Source organism: Mesoplodon bidens (genome assembly GCF_964165515.1).
Source record: "Mesoplodon bidens genome assembly, chromosome: 11".
In the NCBI taxonomy this organism is placed as follows: Eukaryota; Metazoa; Chordata; class Mammalia; order Artiodactyla; family Ziphiidae; genus Mesoplodon; species Mesoplodon bidens.
In genome coordinates, this window is record NC_138167.1 from 73594248 (window position 1) to 73612007 (window position 17760).

General features: G+C 40.4%; 1 protein-coding gene across 2 annotated transcripts in view; it reads right to left on the minus strand.

Moving 5' to 3' along the window:
- The window catches only part of POLR3B (RNA polymerase III subunit B), a 120766-nt gene extending 103333 nt beyond the window's left edge, over positions 1-17433 (minus strand). Inside the window, exons 1-7 of one of the 2 annotated variants that reach the window (XM_081249645.1) lie at positions 17210-17433; positions 13324-13356; positions 9169-9225; positions 9020-9084; positions 6874-6949; positions 4140-4240; positions 27-118 (exon numbers count right to left, since the gene is read on the minus strand). In XM_081249645.1, the coding sequence (XP_081105771.1) occupies positions 27-118; positions 4140-4240; positions 6874-6949; positions 9020-9084; positions 9169-9225; positions 13324-13356; positions 17210-17281 (496 nt within the window). In that variant the 5' untranslated portion in view covers positions 17282-17433. Of the gene's footprint in view, positions 1-26; positions 119-4139; positions 4241-6873; positions 6950-9019; positions 9085-9168; positions 9226-13323; positions 13357-16962; positions 17045-17209 lie in introns of those variants that run through there. The other variant, XM_081249646.1, reaches the window with a different exon arrangement.
- Positions 17434-17760: the final 327 nt, after the last annotated feature.

Here is a 17760-nt window from a genome sequence, read left to right on the forward strand (position 1 = left end):
GCACAAATCCAAGAAATCATACATACCTGGATCTAAAGGACATTCATTCAGTTTGGCAAATTCTGCTGGTGTTTTTCCTGTAAGAACACAGTTTGAACTACGTAGCATTATGGGCATTCTGTTTAAAATAAAACAAAAGAAAATGTCACATACAGGTTGTCACTGGTAAAAAAGCTGAAAAGAATACATACTGGGCACTGCACACATCACCAAGGGGTCTGCATTCCTGTTTGACATGCTAGGAAAGGCGGAGGGATGGTATTGCATGAAAGAGCCAAGTGAAATGAAGTATTTCCTCAGGCACACTGCTCTTCTGGTACAGGTAACAAAAACTCAAATGTGTGGTTTACTTAAACTTTGCAGACAAGCCTGAACGAAAAGTCACAAATGGCAACACTTCATTTGTGGTAAACAAAGTGACTCCCCTTAGGTAGAAACAGCACAATGAATCAAAGTGTAAGGAACAAGGGACTATCAAAACTAACCAGGTAATTTTGAAAAAGAACTAAGCAAAACTTTTAGAAATGAGAAATGTAAGCATTAACTTAAAAATCTAGGAGTAGGCTGAATAGTAGATTTGATGCTGCTGAAGGCAGAATTACTGAACGGAAAAAGAGATCTGAAGAAATTATTAAGAATGTATTTTAGAGACAGAGATAAAGATATGAGGGTTTCAGAGTCCTGGAAGGAGAGAGTGAGAAGGCCTCATGTATGTCTAATCAGATTTCTACACAGCGAGAATACAGAGAATGTGTGAGAAGTCCTATTCAAAGAAACAATGGCTGTGAACTTCTAAAAAATGTATGAAAGCATAAACTACACAATATCTATTCAGAATAAATAAAAAGAAAGCCACATCATAATCAAGATGCAAAACATCAAAGACAAAGAGAAGATTTAAAACCAAGCCAGAGGTAATGGCAGGTAACCTGCCTTTAAAAGAAGAGAACGATAGCTGGATGGACAGATAACTTCACACATGCAATTAACAGACGATAGGGCAGTGATAAGCCAGTGACTGTCAACCTAGATTTGTGTATTCTGTTAAGTCACCATTCAGAATGAAGTCAATACAAAGATATTTTCAGACAAAAACAAAGAAGTTACTACTAATGAACCCTCACTAAAAGAATTTCTAGGTAATTCCCTGGCGGTCCAGTGGTTAGGACTCTGCACTTTCACTACCGAGGGTGTGGGTTCAATCCCTGGTCAGGGAACTAAGATCCCACAAGCTGTGCAGTACAGCCAAAAAAAAAAAAAAAAGATTTTCTAAAAGATAATATTTCAGGAAGATGAAAAACAAATGTTGAAGAAAGTCTGACATGCAAAAATGTATAGTGAACAAAGAAAATGGTAAATAATGTGGGTAAGTAAAAACAAATATTAGCTCTACGATAATAATAATTTCTAATATATGGGTTAAAAAAGACAAAACAAGCTAGAACTAAAATGCATAACAAAAGCATGTATATCAGGAGGGTTGATTTGATCCAAGTTAAAGCTGTCTAAGGTCCATGACCTTTCCATAGGAATAAACATATTATTTTCAAACTTTGTAAAATACGCAATTCAAAATTTCTAAGATAAGCATAAGCAACCAGAACTACTGTACATGACTTTCAAATCAGCTGGGAGAGAAAAAAAACTGAAATGAAAAGCTGGACAGATTAAAAATGCAAAATAAGTTGACAGAAGTATATCCACATATATCTGTAACATATAATAAATATAAGTGAACTACATTCTCAGATAATTTTTTTTAAATCTAGCCATACGCAGTTTATTTCAAACATACCTAAAACGTAAGGACATAAAGGTAAAAAGAAAAGGATAAAAAAAATGATACGCCAGAAAAATAACCAAGAGAAAGCAGATGTGGCTATAATAAGAGCAGACAAAATAAATTTTAAGGCAAAACAATATTACAAGAGATAAAGATAAATGCCTAATATTCAATAACAAAAGGTTCAATTCACCAGGAAGACCTAACAATTCAAAACTTCCATGTACCTAATATCATAACTTCAAAAAGCAAAAATACACAAAAACATAAGGAAAAACGGACAAATCCATCATCGTAGTGGGAGATTTTAACACATCTCTCCTAGTACTTATTAAAACCAATCAAAAAATCAGTGAAGACACATAATATCTAAACAACACAATTAACAAGCTTGATCGAAAAGAAAAAGATAAACAGTGACACAACAACTGGAGAATACCCCTTGCTTCCAAACACACATGAAACATGTATGAAAAGAAACAGGTCTCCACAAAGTTCCAAAACTTGATGTAAAGCACCAATTTGCAAATTTAAAAACAGTCTTCTAAGTAACTCATAGGTTAAAAAAGAAATCATAATGGGAAGGTAGGGATAGAAATATCCTCATTTTAGGGACTTCCCTGGTGGTCCAGTGGTTAAGATTCCGTACTTCCACTGCAGGGGGTGTGGGTTCAATCCCTTAGTTCCCCCTGGTTGGGGAACTAAGATCCCATGCCTCGAGGCATGGCCAGAAAAAAAAAAAAAACACCCAGAAAAAAAAAGTCCTCATTTTGATATTTAAATAAAGAAAAAAGACACTGACTAATATATAAGAATATTAAAAATTTTTTTAAGAATATTAAAATTACCAGAGTAACCAAAAGAAGAATTGAAGAATTAAAAATAAGAAACAAAATTGGAAGAGGAAGGGAGAAGGAAAGTGAATGATACAGATAAACCAATCCACACCTTCTATGTTAGTAGTCAAAAAATAGTTGTCTAAAATTGAGGTAGCAAGAAAAAAAGGTATAAGCATAGCATTTAAAGTTATGGATGTTAATAACCAGAAGAAATAACAGAACCGGTTACAAGGTCAGGAATGGGACTAGGGATGAGGAAGGGTAGGGAGGAAGACTCCTGCTTTGTATCAAATGTTCTTATGTACTATTTGATTTGCTACCAAGTATAAATATTATTTGGATTAAACTAAAAACTTTTTAGTTCAAAAAAATAATTAAATGAGATGTTTCCAATTATGGTAGTACATGGTACATATAAGCAGTCTAATTAACAGAGGTCGTTTTTCGGAATGCAGGCCTAATAAATGAAATCACCTATCACAGGACCTGGCACCTGGTAGGTATTCAACAAATACCGGTTACATGCCCATCCTTCCCTGCCCCTCTTTAACCCAGGATCTAAACCTTAAATGTATTTCTGGTTTGCTCCAGTATCTCCTGCCTTTCTTTCACAATACTCAAACTGGATAATCATTTAGCAACAGTCCAAGATTTAACTGGACACAAGTATGGTCCATTTACAAGAAAGAGAGAAGCTCTGATCTTAACACTGATAAACAGTCGTGCTAAGACAAAGATTAACATTTTAATATCCCTACTTCTTTTCCTAAGTGAAGAATGAGGAGAATGTAGCCAAACAAGCGATGTCTTAAGTGTCTTCTACTTACCTGAGGACCCAGCAGAGCGCAGACAATGACAGTTAGCTGGTGCATATTTAATGAACAAATGGATGTTTATTAAACTCTTAGCACTTTTGAAGGGGGGCAACACTTGAGTGGTAATTATTTGCACTAAGTTTAAAGTTCAACATCATTATTAAACTCATTATTAAATATTGTGGATTTTGTCCATTTCTACAGGAGAATCAATATATTTCCCTAATTAGGAAAAGCAGGCAGCAAAAATGCTAGCTGATGCTATCTATTATTTCCAAACTTGCTCTGGGCAAATAAATAATTTCTGCCTTAAATACTGCTATAAACGCTCATTCTTCCAGGAAAACTCAAAATATGTAAGACTCCACCAAGAAGACCAGCCCAGGAGCATTCAGTGAAATGCTATCTTACCCAATGTTTCCCTAACAGCCTGGAGTTACAGGAGGAAATGGAAGCAATTTCCTTAACTTTATGGAAAAGGTTTCACAGTTTAAATATAACAACCACAACAATGTGAAGGACGCTGCTCCAAGTGCTTTACATGTGCTGACTCACTGGACCCATAAAATAACCCCGTGAAGTAGGCTCCATCTCCCCCATTTTTCAGATGAGGAAATAGGGCAAGAGCATTAGTACTTGCTCGAGGTCACCTCACAGGGCCGCAATGCTGGCAGCGAGGCTCCAGGAAGTGTCAGTCCTCACCTGCCAATGGGTAAGGCATTGCGGATGATCCTCTGGCTGCCTCGGGTGTATTCAATATCCACTGTGATGGGGGCAGAGTACGTCATGTCCCGCAACCGGCACTGAAAGAGAATCAGACAATCACGGCTCCTCCTCTCTGGAAAAGAAAGGATCCTGGCAGCCTCAAAGAGCTCTTCTCGAGTAGAAGCATGGCCCATGCTGGACTCTGATCCCTCCATGGAACACAGCTGCCCCCTGTGCTGCCTTAAGGGCACTGGGAGTTACAAGCTTACCTTCTCCATGAGGGGATGATGCCAGCCATGGATCTAGACATTGCCACAGCTTCCCCACCCCTGCCAGCCCAGAAATGGGACAATAAATCTGGTACTGATTTTCTTCTCACTGATCTGATGCCATCACCAGTCTGTCCCATATCTTTGAAGCCATTAGATCATCCCTTGCAAACTGGGTCCTTGGAAAGTCATCAATGTGGCTGGCTTATTCAAAATAGTTAACAACCAGTATAATAACTAAAGTATGTACACGCACAAACTAAAAGAATTAAACTATATTTCCTTTTATTCTCCAAACAAACTAAACTATATCACAAAATTCCTTTCCAAGGGATATGTCAGAGCATGAATCACTCAACGCATCATTCTAACAATTTCTGAGTCACTTGCAGAACTTTAGAAATTGTTGGTGCGCGCTTTACTTTCACGTGGTGGTGACTCACTAAGAGAAGCCCTTGCCTGGGCCATGATCAGGGAACCCCATGAAAATCTTCCGATGACTTCTCCATTATATTGATGGTCATCAGGTGCCTTGCAGTCTCAAAAAGAGAATTTCTCTCAACCTCAACGATGCAATTCATGATGCTGAATCCTCTCTCTGGCTTTTACTGCACCAAAGACAGATACAAACTTTTTCTAGCCTAACAGTGCCTAGGATTTAAAAATATTATATAATCCTATTATTGACCAGTATATTACCTTATATTTAATTATATCAAGCCTCCTGCAGGCCTGACCAAAGGTAGGGTGGCATGGTGATCAGAGTGTGGACTCTATTTTCTGTGCTCAAATCCTGGCTCTACCAATTAAGTTTTAAATAACCTTTCTGCATCTCAGTCTCCTCATACGTAAAACGGGAATGTGAATAATTTTAATTCCCAAGAGTATGAGTATATATTTTTAGAATGGTGCCTGGTACAGAGTACTATATAAATATTATCTCATTTTTGTTAATAAAACTAATGTAACACCCATGATAGGCAGACATTCATGGGTCTTAACAAACTCATCCCTTCAAATGGAAATGAAATTTGACAGAAGTGGTAAACATGGGGTCCCAAACTACCTCTGGGGCCCCCTCTGTCCCCCTCGAACTCTCTTATCAAAAGGAATAGGGCTGTGTGGGTAGAGCCTGCAGTACCTGCACCCCAAGTCCTGCTGTGGGTCCCATGACTGCCCACCCACCTGCTCTCCCACGCTCCCCATCTCTCTAAGAGTCAATATCCCTCCAAAAAATCTTTGCACCCTCTTTCTCTAACTGCAGTAATACCCATGTGTTTTCTTCAACATCAGGAATAATTATTATAATGGCAATTGTGGCTTCAGCCTTCTTGAACTACTTCGAATTCTTCGTCTTCTCCCTTCTCTGAACCCATATGCTGGTTTAGAAGGTGACTTGGAAATTGTTAATTGGCTGTTTAGTTCTTGAAAAATTGGAAAGTCCTAGCCAGATGGAAAATGGAGGTGGGGAAAGCCAAATCGGGGCACACAGTTTCCAACATCCAGTCCTCACTACTCCCTGTTCAATCCAACGTCACATATTCGCCTTACCTACCGTCTAGGCTGCAAACCCTGGTGTCTCTGTTTCATTTGTTTTGTTATTTTAATCCACAAGAGTATGAACTTGAGCAAAGATATTATGTCTTATTTCTTTTGTATCTCCCAATTTTGCAGCACAAAATAAATGCTCAATCAATACTCGGTGATTAATACCAAAATTACCTATATAAAATATCTGGTTACTTGATCACACTTCCTGTTTCACCTTGCTTAGAAAACAACCATCACACTCTAAAACCTTACTTGTTCTTTACTAAAGATTCCTGTGCTATGTTCCCTAATTGCTATTTTAGCTTTACATTAATACAAACCAGGAAAATCTACAAAAATCATTTTCCTTCCTGAATCAATGCCCAATTATGGACACTAAGTGGAAGAATTTGAAGTGAACTCTAGAATCCGTTAAAAGCCAATAAACAGGCCTGGTCTAAAAGCTGTTGTCTGTAGCTCGTTTAAAACCCCGGCATTTACATTTTCTTCTCCTCTGCCTCTTCTGCTAGACTGTGAGTTCCTTGTCCTCAGTTCCTCTGCAAACGCAAGGCCTGCTGACCCTCAAAATACGCACTAAGCGAGAAACCCCTGCAGGAACAGCACACCGCACCAGACACCAGTGGTCAGCAAGGATGGGGGGTGGGGAGACCATGAAAAAACTCAGAAACAGGACATAAAAAAGACACAGTGACCTAACAGGGCAAGTTAACTAGGATTAAATGATAAACCAACTAATACAAAACTCTTTCCTAATATAGTATGGTATTATACAGGTGCTTATTTATTTTGGTTATCTTGTCTCATAAGAGATTTTTCCCCATTTTTAAATCAGTTTTTAAGAATATATTTTAAGGGCACTGACTCTTCCAGTTAAACCAAACAAATCCAATTAAATTAAGGTTGATAATTACCTCATGAGGGGACACTGGTCTAGTTACATTGAAGCTTTCTTCAACATCAGGAAGCCCGACATAGATATTAAGATATCTGAAAAGCAAGTTATTCCAGAACCAATTACAGTTCTTCAAAGAACATATAAACAATCAAGCTATTTTCCTCCCGAATACAAGATTGCCCTTTGACAAATGCTTACCTTGCAGAGGATGACAAATTAAAAAATTATAATTGGAGATCTTAAAGCCATAGAACACATAGTTTACAAAGGAGAGAAAATGCTATCAAGTTACCTTTAAAAAAAAATACTGTAAATCTCTTTACAAAAATATTGAAACTATAGCTCCCTACAAAGGATACTTAAGGAAAAAAGCAAATGCAAAAGAGTAGCTATAGTACGCCACCATTCTCATAAGAAAGGATAATAAGAGGAAAAAATATATGCACTCATTTGTGCAAAAGAAACAGGAAGAAGAAAGCAGAAACTAATGAGACTGGTTACCTACAGGGAGCACTGGGAACAGGGTGGGAAGAACTGGAAGGGGAGGGACAATTTTCTGAGTAGACTTTTTTCTATAGGTCTAACTCTTACAACCAAATAATGTCTCACATACCCAAAATGGAATACAAACCTTACTGCACTACAAATGAATAATATAACGGCACTGAAAAGGTAAGAAAGAAAATAACTAACCTGAGTAACTTTAGAAAACAGTATTTTGATTGGATACAGCAAAGACAGAAAAGCAGTATACAAATATCAGTAAATTTTATTCTCACAGAGTGATGAATTAACAATTCTGAAACTACTTTCTGTATATCCTAGGATTGAATAAATAAGTAAATATAGCTCTGTCTATTGAGACTTTAGTACCCATATCTTGGTGTCTAAACACTACTCTCCAATAAAAGAGACTAAAGCTCCTTGGAGAAATGATTGATTCCAGGCTGGGACAGGAAAAGCACTAGATGAACCACATCTCATGGTACCAGAAAGTAGAGGAGTGCTCGAAAGTTCACAGGAGCATGTTAAAAGGATGTAGCAGTCAACTTGATGAATCTCCCTATGGCCAAATCTGGGACCATTTGAGAAATAAAACAATGACAGTACTGGATTATGATGTATAGAATAAAATAAACACCCATGAGTTCATATTGATATAAATAAAATTACAGATAGAGAGTAAATGAGGGGAAGAAAAAGTTCTTCCTCACAGTAGAATTCTAATATTAATGTAGAAAGAACGATGGAAATAGAGACTTGCCAATAGGTAAACACCACAGCAGTTACTGTTGTAGGTAACTGCTGCAACGATCATCAATGCATGCTAAAGGCAATGGGTAAATGAGAAATAAGATATTTGCATAGTCTCGAAGCATCACCTTATAAGACAGTGATTAATTACTAAAGGAAAAATTAGTAACTTTATAGTGGAGAAACCTCGAAGATACCATTTAATCAAGTGAACAAAGTTAAAATCACCAGCCGTTAAATATACTGACATCTGTACCCCCTGATATGGTACAGTGAGAATGACACGAAGCATTGCTTCTGTGGTATTCTGGCCAAAAAGGCATAACCCAACGTAGCCACGAGCAAATACCACACAAACCCAAATCAAGGACTTTCTACAAAACGACTGACCAGAATTCTTCAAAAGTGTCAAGGTCATGAAAGACCAAGAGAGCTTGAGGAACTGTCATAGATTGGAGAGGATGAAGGAGACATATGACGTCTGAACATAATGCAGGTCCTGGATTGAATCCTGGACCAGAAAAAGGACATTAGTGGGAAAACTAAGATTTGTAGATTAGTCAACAGTATTGTATCGGTGCTAATTTCCTAGTTTTGCTAATTATGCTATGGCTACATAAGATGTGAATATTAGTATAAACTGGGTGAAGTGTAACATGGGAACTCCTTGTCCTCTTTTTGTAATTTTCCTCTAAAATTGTTTTTAAAAAAGTTTAAACCTAATAGTTTCAGTAACTTTTCACTCATAACTACCTGTTATCCTTAGCTTACCAATTGAAAATAAATATCTTCCTATCAAACAGATAAAAGGAGAATTATGTTAAAAGAGTTTTGACAGCAACTACATTCACTATAAAAAAATGTTAGACATAATCAAAATAGCAAATTAAGAGTGGTTGATTCCTTACTTTAAGTACCACATGGGGTCAGCATCACTCGTAACCTTTTCATTGGCTTTCATTATTTTCTTTATCTGCAGGGGAAAGAGTAACATGAGGAAAGACTCTGGCTTCCAGTTAATTCTTAACCATATCCTTTTCCAAGATCTGATGCTTACCTCTACATTAATGAAATAGTTAAATGAATCTATATGCTGTTTCACAAGGCCTTTCACCTAAACAGATAAAAAGTAAAAAGTAGGTTAGCAACAAAATAGCAGATTACACAATGGATCTCACCTGATACATAAATTTTCCTCAAAACCAAAGTGAGAAAAAAAATCCATGAATTTTACTTAGCAAAGCTTTACATTTCTGTGTCCTCACTCCATCTCTCCTCCATCTTACTAGAACACTCTCAAATTTTCCTCCCTGAGAAACAATCTGACCTTTGGAATTCAAGATATGAGTACCTGAATATACCTAATGACTCCCCATGAGCTAACAAATAAGGCAGGATTTTCCCTACATGCTTTGAATTTACAAAAAAAAAATCCAAGAAAAAATACAGCAGTTGAGCATCATCTCTTCAACCCCCAAACAATGTCTATTTTCTTTCTTGTCTTGCTCCTATGTAAGCAGTTTTATGATTTCCACATATCTGTCTTCCATATCACTTTTAGAAGAATGAAGGGAAAAAACAAGGATCTCTATTAAGAAAACCAAAAATAATTGCATTTAAAATTGGAAGCAGAGTGAACATCAGGGACCTAAGATCGATCAGCTGGCAGTGACTTCCTTTCATCTCAGAAGTCAGTATGGCTGCACAAAGCGCTATAAAAAACACTGAAACGATAAACACATAGAATCCAGTCTTAGGATTTAAAGGACTGTAATACGTTCATCTTTTTACATTAATCTTCAAACACAATTAGTTCAACACTTCTAGAACACTCTCAACAGACAGATAATCACAGGGCCTTTGCTTTAATTCCACCTCCTTATTCAGGATCTCACTGGCTTACAAAGCAGCCATCCTATTATGAAATAGTCCTGATTGTTAGGGGAAAAATTCACCCTTATAATGATCTGCAGTCTGCCTTCCCACAGTTTCCACCCCTTGGGCTTAACTGCCTTTTCTGGAGAAAATGTCTGCTCTACCACAGTCTGTTGAGTGATCACATCTCTCTTTCATGTTCTCACTTCCAGGCTGAACAGGCACTTCCACTATTTCTCGCAGGCATGCCTTCCAGACCCTTCAGCAGCCCACGAACCGCTCCTGAGTGGGCTCCACTTCGTCATCACATGGATGTCCTGAACTCACTGACAATCCTCCACAGTCTGACCAGTGTACAGTGGGGCTACTACGTACCTCCCTCATTCTGGATCTTTTACCACGGCTATTAAAAAACAAGGTCACATTACAGGCTGATCAACTAAAACTCCAAAGGTAATTTTTATGTTCACAGAAGAATGCTATTAAGTCAAGCACACCCCATCTGGTACTTGTGCAAAACAAGAGGGACTTACACGAGACTCTCTTCACTGCTGTCACCCCAGCCTAACGTTCCAAGTCTTGATCCTACCTGCCCACAGCACTGCAGCCTCACAAGCTTCAAGTTCCTGTCTTCAGTGACATATTAAAAATCTTTACATTTTTGTTCTTGGACAAATATATTTCAAGGTGGTCTGAGTAAAAGAGAACCCCAACTTTAAATGAATGAAACAGCTGTAGTCTCATGTCTCAACTGTTAAGTTCTCTACCTTGTCAACTACAAAGTGGCGTTTTCCATTGGCACCTGCCATCTAAGCACTAATATTCTAGTCGACAGTTCAGAAGATTGAAGGTTCGAGTACCTTCACAGTTGCCATAGTAACTGTTGAGTTAAAAAAATGCACAACATGAGAGTTGCAAGTTAAGTTTTATTTGGGGGCAAAACGAGGACTGCAGCCGGGAGATAGCATCCCAGAAAGCTCTGAGAAACTTCTCCAAAGACGCAGGGGGTCAGGTCAGGATATATGTGATTTTGGTGAAGGGGGAGTACATGCAATCAAGCACATATTTTTTACAGAAGGTTTCTGCTACTTTCGTGAAGGTTACTGCTAGTCACGAGGCACACACGTCACCATGAAGGATTTTAGTGCTTTTCTAGATACGAGGAGATGCAAGAATTGGGCTCATAAAATTGGCTTCTGAAAATATCTAACTAGCGGGCTTCCCGGGTGGCGCAGTAGTTAAGAACCTGCCTGCCAAGGCAGAGGACACGGGTTCGAGCCCTGGTCCGGGAAGATCCCACATGCCGCGGAGGAACTAAGCCCGTGAGCCACAACTACTGAAGCCCGTGTGCCTAGAGCCCATGCTCTGCAACAAGAGAAGACACCACAGTGAGAAGCCCGTGCACCGCAACAAAGAGTAGCCCCCTGTTCACCACAACTAGAGAAAGCCCATGCACAGCAACGAAGACCCAACGCAGCCAAAAATAAAAATAAATAAAATAAAATTAAAAAAAAATATATATAACTATCTGAAGACCTGTTTTTGCCAGTTTTTCCCAGAGCACACAGTGGCTCATTTCTGCTCTCCACCCTCAACTCCTTTCAGGGGGTGTTGAAAGTCAGCAGCTGTAGCAGCACATGATTTAATCCTTGTAGAGGTAGATGGCAAGTGTCAATGGAAAATGCCAATATGTAGTAGACAACCTCTTCTTCGACCACATACCACAAACTGTCTCCTCTTTTTTGAATCATAAATCCTACCCACGGGCTTCCCTGGTGGCACAGTAGTTGAGAGTCTGCCTGCCGATGCAGGGGACACGGGTTCGTGCCCCGGTCCGGGAAGATCCCACATGCCGTGAAGCAGCTGGGCCCGTGAGCCATGGCCGCTGAGCCTGCGTGTCCGGAGCCTGTGCTCCGCAATGGCCACAACAGTGAGAGGCCCGCGTACCGAAAAAAAAAAAAAAAAAAATCCTACCCCTTCTCCTCTGCTTATGCATATGTGTATATACATATATAGTTCTATATATATAGGAACTATATATATATATAGTTCCCTTTGAAAAAGAAAAAAGTCATAATTAAAAACAACAACAACAAAAAAACTTCCCTTGACCTTACTATCATTTTATTTCATTTTTGGTTACTTAAAACTTCTTCAAGAGCTTCCTATTGCTGTTAGAAGAAAAGCCAAAATCCTTCACATCAAATTCCTTAACCATATAATCTGGTCAGAAATCTGGCCCTGACAGCTTCCCAGCTTCATCTCCCAGCACTCTCCCCTCTGACTATTAACAGAAAACTAAGTTGGACAAAACTCTATTCATTTTTCAAGTCTTCATTCTTTCACTTAGCGAGATGCTTCCAAGATTCATCCATGTTGTAGCGTACGTCAGCACTTGATTTCTTTTTATTGCCAAATAATATTCTGTTGTATGGATATACCATATTTTATTTATCCATCCATTAGCTGGTGTTCATGTGAGTTGTTTACACTTTTTGGCTATTATAAATAATGCTGCTATGAACATCTGTGTACAAGTTTTTGCACGGACATATGTTTTCATTTATCTTGAGTAAATACCTAGGAGTAGAATCGCAGGATCAGACGGTAACTATGTTTAACCATTTGATGAACTGCCAGGCTGTTTTCCAAAGCGGCTGCAACATTTTACATTCCCATCAGTAGAGCGTTAGGGTTCTGACTGCTGCACATCCTCATCAACACTTGCTACTGTCTTTCTTTTTTTTGACTATAACCATCCCACTGTGTGTCAAGTGGTCTATCATTGTGGAACCTGCTACTACTCAGCATAAGCGCTTTAAAATTGAAATTCAATAATAATAGGAACCTTATAATCTGTAGTTCCTCTGTCTAGCCACTCACCCGTTCCAGCCAAGCAGACTGGACTCTGTTTCCTACAGACCTCGTGGAGGCTCCTCTCGAGCACTTTTATTAAGCCATGCTCCCTGCATCCTACCTTTCAGCTCAGTTCATTCCTTTCCTCTTAAGATGTGGCTTACATCTCACCTCGTTTGGGAGGCCCTCTCTGACCACTTGTGGCATCACTCTTGCCAACAGCACTTTGGTTTGTATTATTCATGGGCCATGCTACCATGTATACTACTTCCTATCTCTAAAATTAGATTAGCAATCCCCTAACTAGTATTTTATAGACAGGGATACTGCCTTATAATTTCTTGTATTTCTAAAACCTAGAAAAAAAGCACACAGTTGTACAAAATCAAAAAATGTTGGTGAAGAAAAATTAATTTTAAAAAAGGCTTATTTCTTCACTCTGCATTGGAAAAACAACTAATCATTAGTAAATATTAATTACCTTTAAAAATGCTGGAAGCAGCCGCCATTTTTCCTGTGAATCAGAACAATATAAGTATCAGAACTCTGTGCTAGCAATCACAATATTTTCATGAGAAGTTATTTTAATGTACCCAATATGACTCACTTCATCAGAGTAAGCAAAAGAAAGTAAATGAAAACAAAAAGAACAATTTTTACATTGCAACCACTTTCATGGAAATCATATATGTGCTGTGTATGTACATGTATACAAACATGTACACACACAAGTATATAAAAACCACAAATTTCTTAAATAGAATATACTTTAATCTCTTCTTGGTGACTCAAGATTCCAAGCACTCTTTATCTTTATTTTATTCTCAGGACACTTCCTGAGTAAGCAGGGTTTGCCAGTTTGAGGCAGGGTGAGTAAGTTTCAGAGAGTCTGGTGTGGGAGCTTGGTCTCTCAACCCAAAGGGCGTTCTTTCTGCCCCCTATTTTTTCTCAGCTAGTGCCTGGTCAGAGCTCAGGCTGCAGAAGGATATCACATGGTGTCCATCTCCTACTTTAAACGGCTGCAAACTGCCACACTTCTTGAGTTCTTAGGCCTGCTCTTCACACCTTCCTGAGGTCGTAAACAGCCTACCGTGATAAGACTCTTCATGAATGGTCTCTAATCTGTTAATGGGAAATCTGACAAACGGTTAGAACTGAGTCTGAAGTAAGAGTACACAGCCTCTGAGTCAGGGCTCCAGGATCATGTAAGACTTCCCAAGAACTGTAAACATTTTTTACTTTGAGTAACAGGAGAAGCATTGGAAGGTTTTGAGCAAAAGAGTGACAAGATGATGTGACTCATTTTAACTGGGTCACTCTAGCTGCTGGGGTGAGAAGAGGCAAGGTCAGAAGGAGGGAGATCATTTAGGCGCTCACTGCAATACTCCAGGCTGATAACAATATGGGTGGTGAGAACCTGTTGGCTAGGAAACTCAATGGGATGTTAGAGCCAGCGGGACTTGACAGTAGATTAGATGGAGACTCTGAGAGAAAGAGGAGTTGAGACTGACACCGTAGAGTTGCCCTTTCTGCAGATGAGGAGGATGCGCTGGATTTCTGGAGGCTGTCAGAGCAGCAGGTTTAGGTGTGCAGGGGTCATCAGGAGCGTTTGGTTGGGGGCATGTTAAGTCTGAGATGTCCATTTGTCTATTTGGAGATGCCAAATGGACAACAATATAGGTCTGGAACTTGGGAAGAGAGTGGCCTGGAGATCTGAAGCGGGGAGAGGTCAGCAAATGGACAGTAGTTAAAGCCGTGCAACAGATGAAATTCACCTACAGAGTATATAGGTGGAGAAGAGTTCCATGAAGTGAGATCAAAAACACTCCAACAGGGCTTCCCTGGTGGCGCAGTGGTTGAGAGTCCGCCTGCCAATGCAGGGGACACGGGTTCGTGCCCCGGTCTGGGAAGATCCCACATGCCGCAGAGCGGCTAGGCCCGTGAGCCATGGCTGCTGAGCCTGCGCGTCCGGAGCCTGTGCTCTGCAAGGGGAGAGGCCACAACAGTGAGAGGCCCGCCTACCGCAAAAAAAAAAAAAAAAAAAAAAAAAAACACTCCAACATTTAGAGATGAGGAGCAGAAAGCGCAGCTAGCAAAGAAGACTGAGGAATGGCCTGAGGGGGAGGCAGACAACCTGGAAAAAGTAAAAACATTTTTCAAGAAAAGAGGTAGGTGGGGGCAGGGGGTATGTAGAAAATCTCGATAGCTTCCTCTCAATTTTGCTGTGAACCTGACACTACTCTAAAAAAAGTCAAATCTTAAAAACAAACAAAAAAGAAGTTGAGTCTGGCAAAACTCATCTATGATGATAGAAATCAAAAGGTGTGGTAGGGCACAAACTGAAAAGGGAACTTTGTGGGATGCTGAAAATGTTCTATATCTTGTATGCGGTGCTAGTCATTTGGGTATACGTAACTGTCAAAATTAATGTGAATGAACACTTAGTACTCATGCATCTTACTGTATGTAAATCTACAAAGAAGAATGCGAGAAAGATCAGAGAAGACTATATGAGGAGAGTAGAAAGATCTTGAGGAGATCTGGGGTGGGGGTGGGGGGTGGGGAGAAGAAACAGGCTAGAGAAGTACGCAGGGGCCAGAATGAGAAAAGGACTCATATAAATATGGTAAGGACTTTAGATTTTGCCCTGAGAGCAATGGGCAGACTGCAGAATTTTAACCAAGGGAGCAACGTGATCATATCTGCCTGTTTAAACTGATGGCTCTGGCTACAGAGCAGAGAACAGACTGTTGGAATGGGACAAGTCAGGAGCCTAGGAAGTAAGAGATGACAGTGGTTCAGACCTGGAGAACAGAAGAAATGAAGTTTCAGAATTGAGTAAATTTTGTAGTTGGGGGCCCTTAAGATGGGACGGTGGATTGGATGCAGAGGGCCATGAAAAGGAACTGTTATTCCTGAATCAGAAGACTGGAAATGTAGAACTGGTCCCTTCACAGCTGTGCAAATTCAGACAAGAAACAGAAATCCTTCAGGCTTATTCCCTCAGCTCTCTGGAGAAGCAGTCCAGTCAGCAGTTAAGGATGAGGGCTCTGGAGTCTGACTGCCAGGGTCCAAAATACAGATCAGCCATTTAACAGCCTTCTGAAACTGGGTGAGTTACTTAACCTCTCTGGGCCTTAAAAATCTTCATTGGCAAAAAAATGGGGCAAAAATATTACTTGCTTCAGATGATTAAATAACACAATGCTCGTTAGGCTTGAACAGAGCTGGCACATACGTGCTCAATAAATGCTGGCTCTTAAATAGCTGTTCAAGAGCTAAAAATTCAGATCAACTATACTCCAATATAAAAAAAAAAAGTTAAAAATCCAGTATTGACCAATGAAGATCAGCACTGTATTGCAGGCACTCACAGATTGAATCTAACAGACTGATTGTAATTCCTTTATTTGCCGAATAATTATTAAAGAAATAGATTTACTGATCCTGTCGGCCATTCTCCTCCTTAAACTTGTCAATGGCATCCCAGGCCTCCTTTAGATGTCTAACAAAACCTTTCATAATCAGGACCCTTATCTGTCGCCCTTAATCTCTCCTCTACTTTTCTTCACTCCAGTACTACTGGATTTGTTTTAATTCCTTTAAAAACACATGGTCTTGCCTTCAGGCTTCCAGTGTCCTGTTCCCTCTACCTGAATCTCTCCCTTGACTATTTCTCCACTTCCCATCCCATGCCAACTAAGATTTTGAGGCCCAGAGAAGTTATATGTACCTTTCCAGAAAATAAAATTACGTCAACATCTGAACTTCATTAGGCAGCTCACTGTAGGGCAGTTATCCTTAACTTCTGAGAATCTGATGAAAGCTACGGGGCTACTCCCCCGAAAACACCTAGGCAAAATTTGGAGTGAATTTTCTCGGCGTTTAAAATACTCCTGCAGCCCAAACTTGAGTTCCCGGTGAAAAGGAGAAATTACTAGCCTGGGATTCAGACGATCTGGTTTTCCCACCACAGCCAGCTGTGGGACCTCACCAAAGTGGCCTAAGCTCCCTGGACCTCATTATCCCTTATAAGCCGTCAAAGATGCAATACGTCCCCCCAAGGTGGGCGACAGTCAGTCCTCCCCTGACAACACACAAACACTGGAATGTGTCCAACCCGAGAGCCGTGAGCGGAGCCGCTGAGTCTGCGCGGCGGCCGACATCTCCCCTCAGCTTTACCCTTGCACGCACAAGCGGTGGCCGGCTCTGGAGAGGACTCGCGCGCGGAGCCCCGAGCACGCGCAAAGTCCTGAGCATGCGTGGAAGACGCGGCCCGCCCCCCTCCGCGGCCAGAGCTCTCGGGGCAACGCCTCCCGGGGACGCATGCCAGCCTCTCTTCCGTTCCACGCGTGCCCTGCCCTCACCTCTACAGTCGGGATCGGCGCAGCCAGCTGCTCCGGGGTCAAGTTCCCAAACTCCTCCGCAAGCACGTCCATGCTGTTCACGACGAAGGAAGGAGCAAACAGAACCCTCACGCGCGCCTTCGCTGCGCCAGACAAACTGCTGTACCCGTGGAGAGCGGTGCGCGGTGGTCTAAATAGTCCCCGCCGCGCAACTTAATTGGAGGCGCGGAAGAAAGGTTCCGCCTGCTCGCAGTCAGAACCTGCGGTTGAACCCGGATGTGGCTGAGGCGGAGCTTGGAAACTGCGCCCCCCGGTGTCGCTCGGAAGTCTCGCCTGGGTAATCTTAAACCCCAGCGGACAGATTTTGTCAGTTATCCCACAATCAAGACCAACAACGCGTATTGTCGTTTTAAAAATAATTCAAAGAAAACGGTAAATGGATAATTTGCACAACTTGAGCCACCGAGGCATAGAATTCATTTAATTTAGCCCCAAACTACACATTGTATAGTATGGAAAAAATAGGAAATTAACCAAATGCCTAGTAGGAGGGGATTGGTTAATAAATTAAG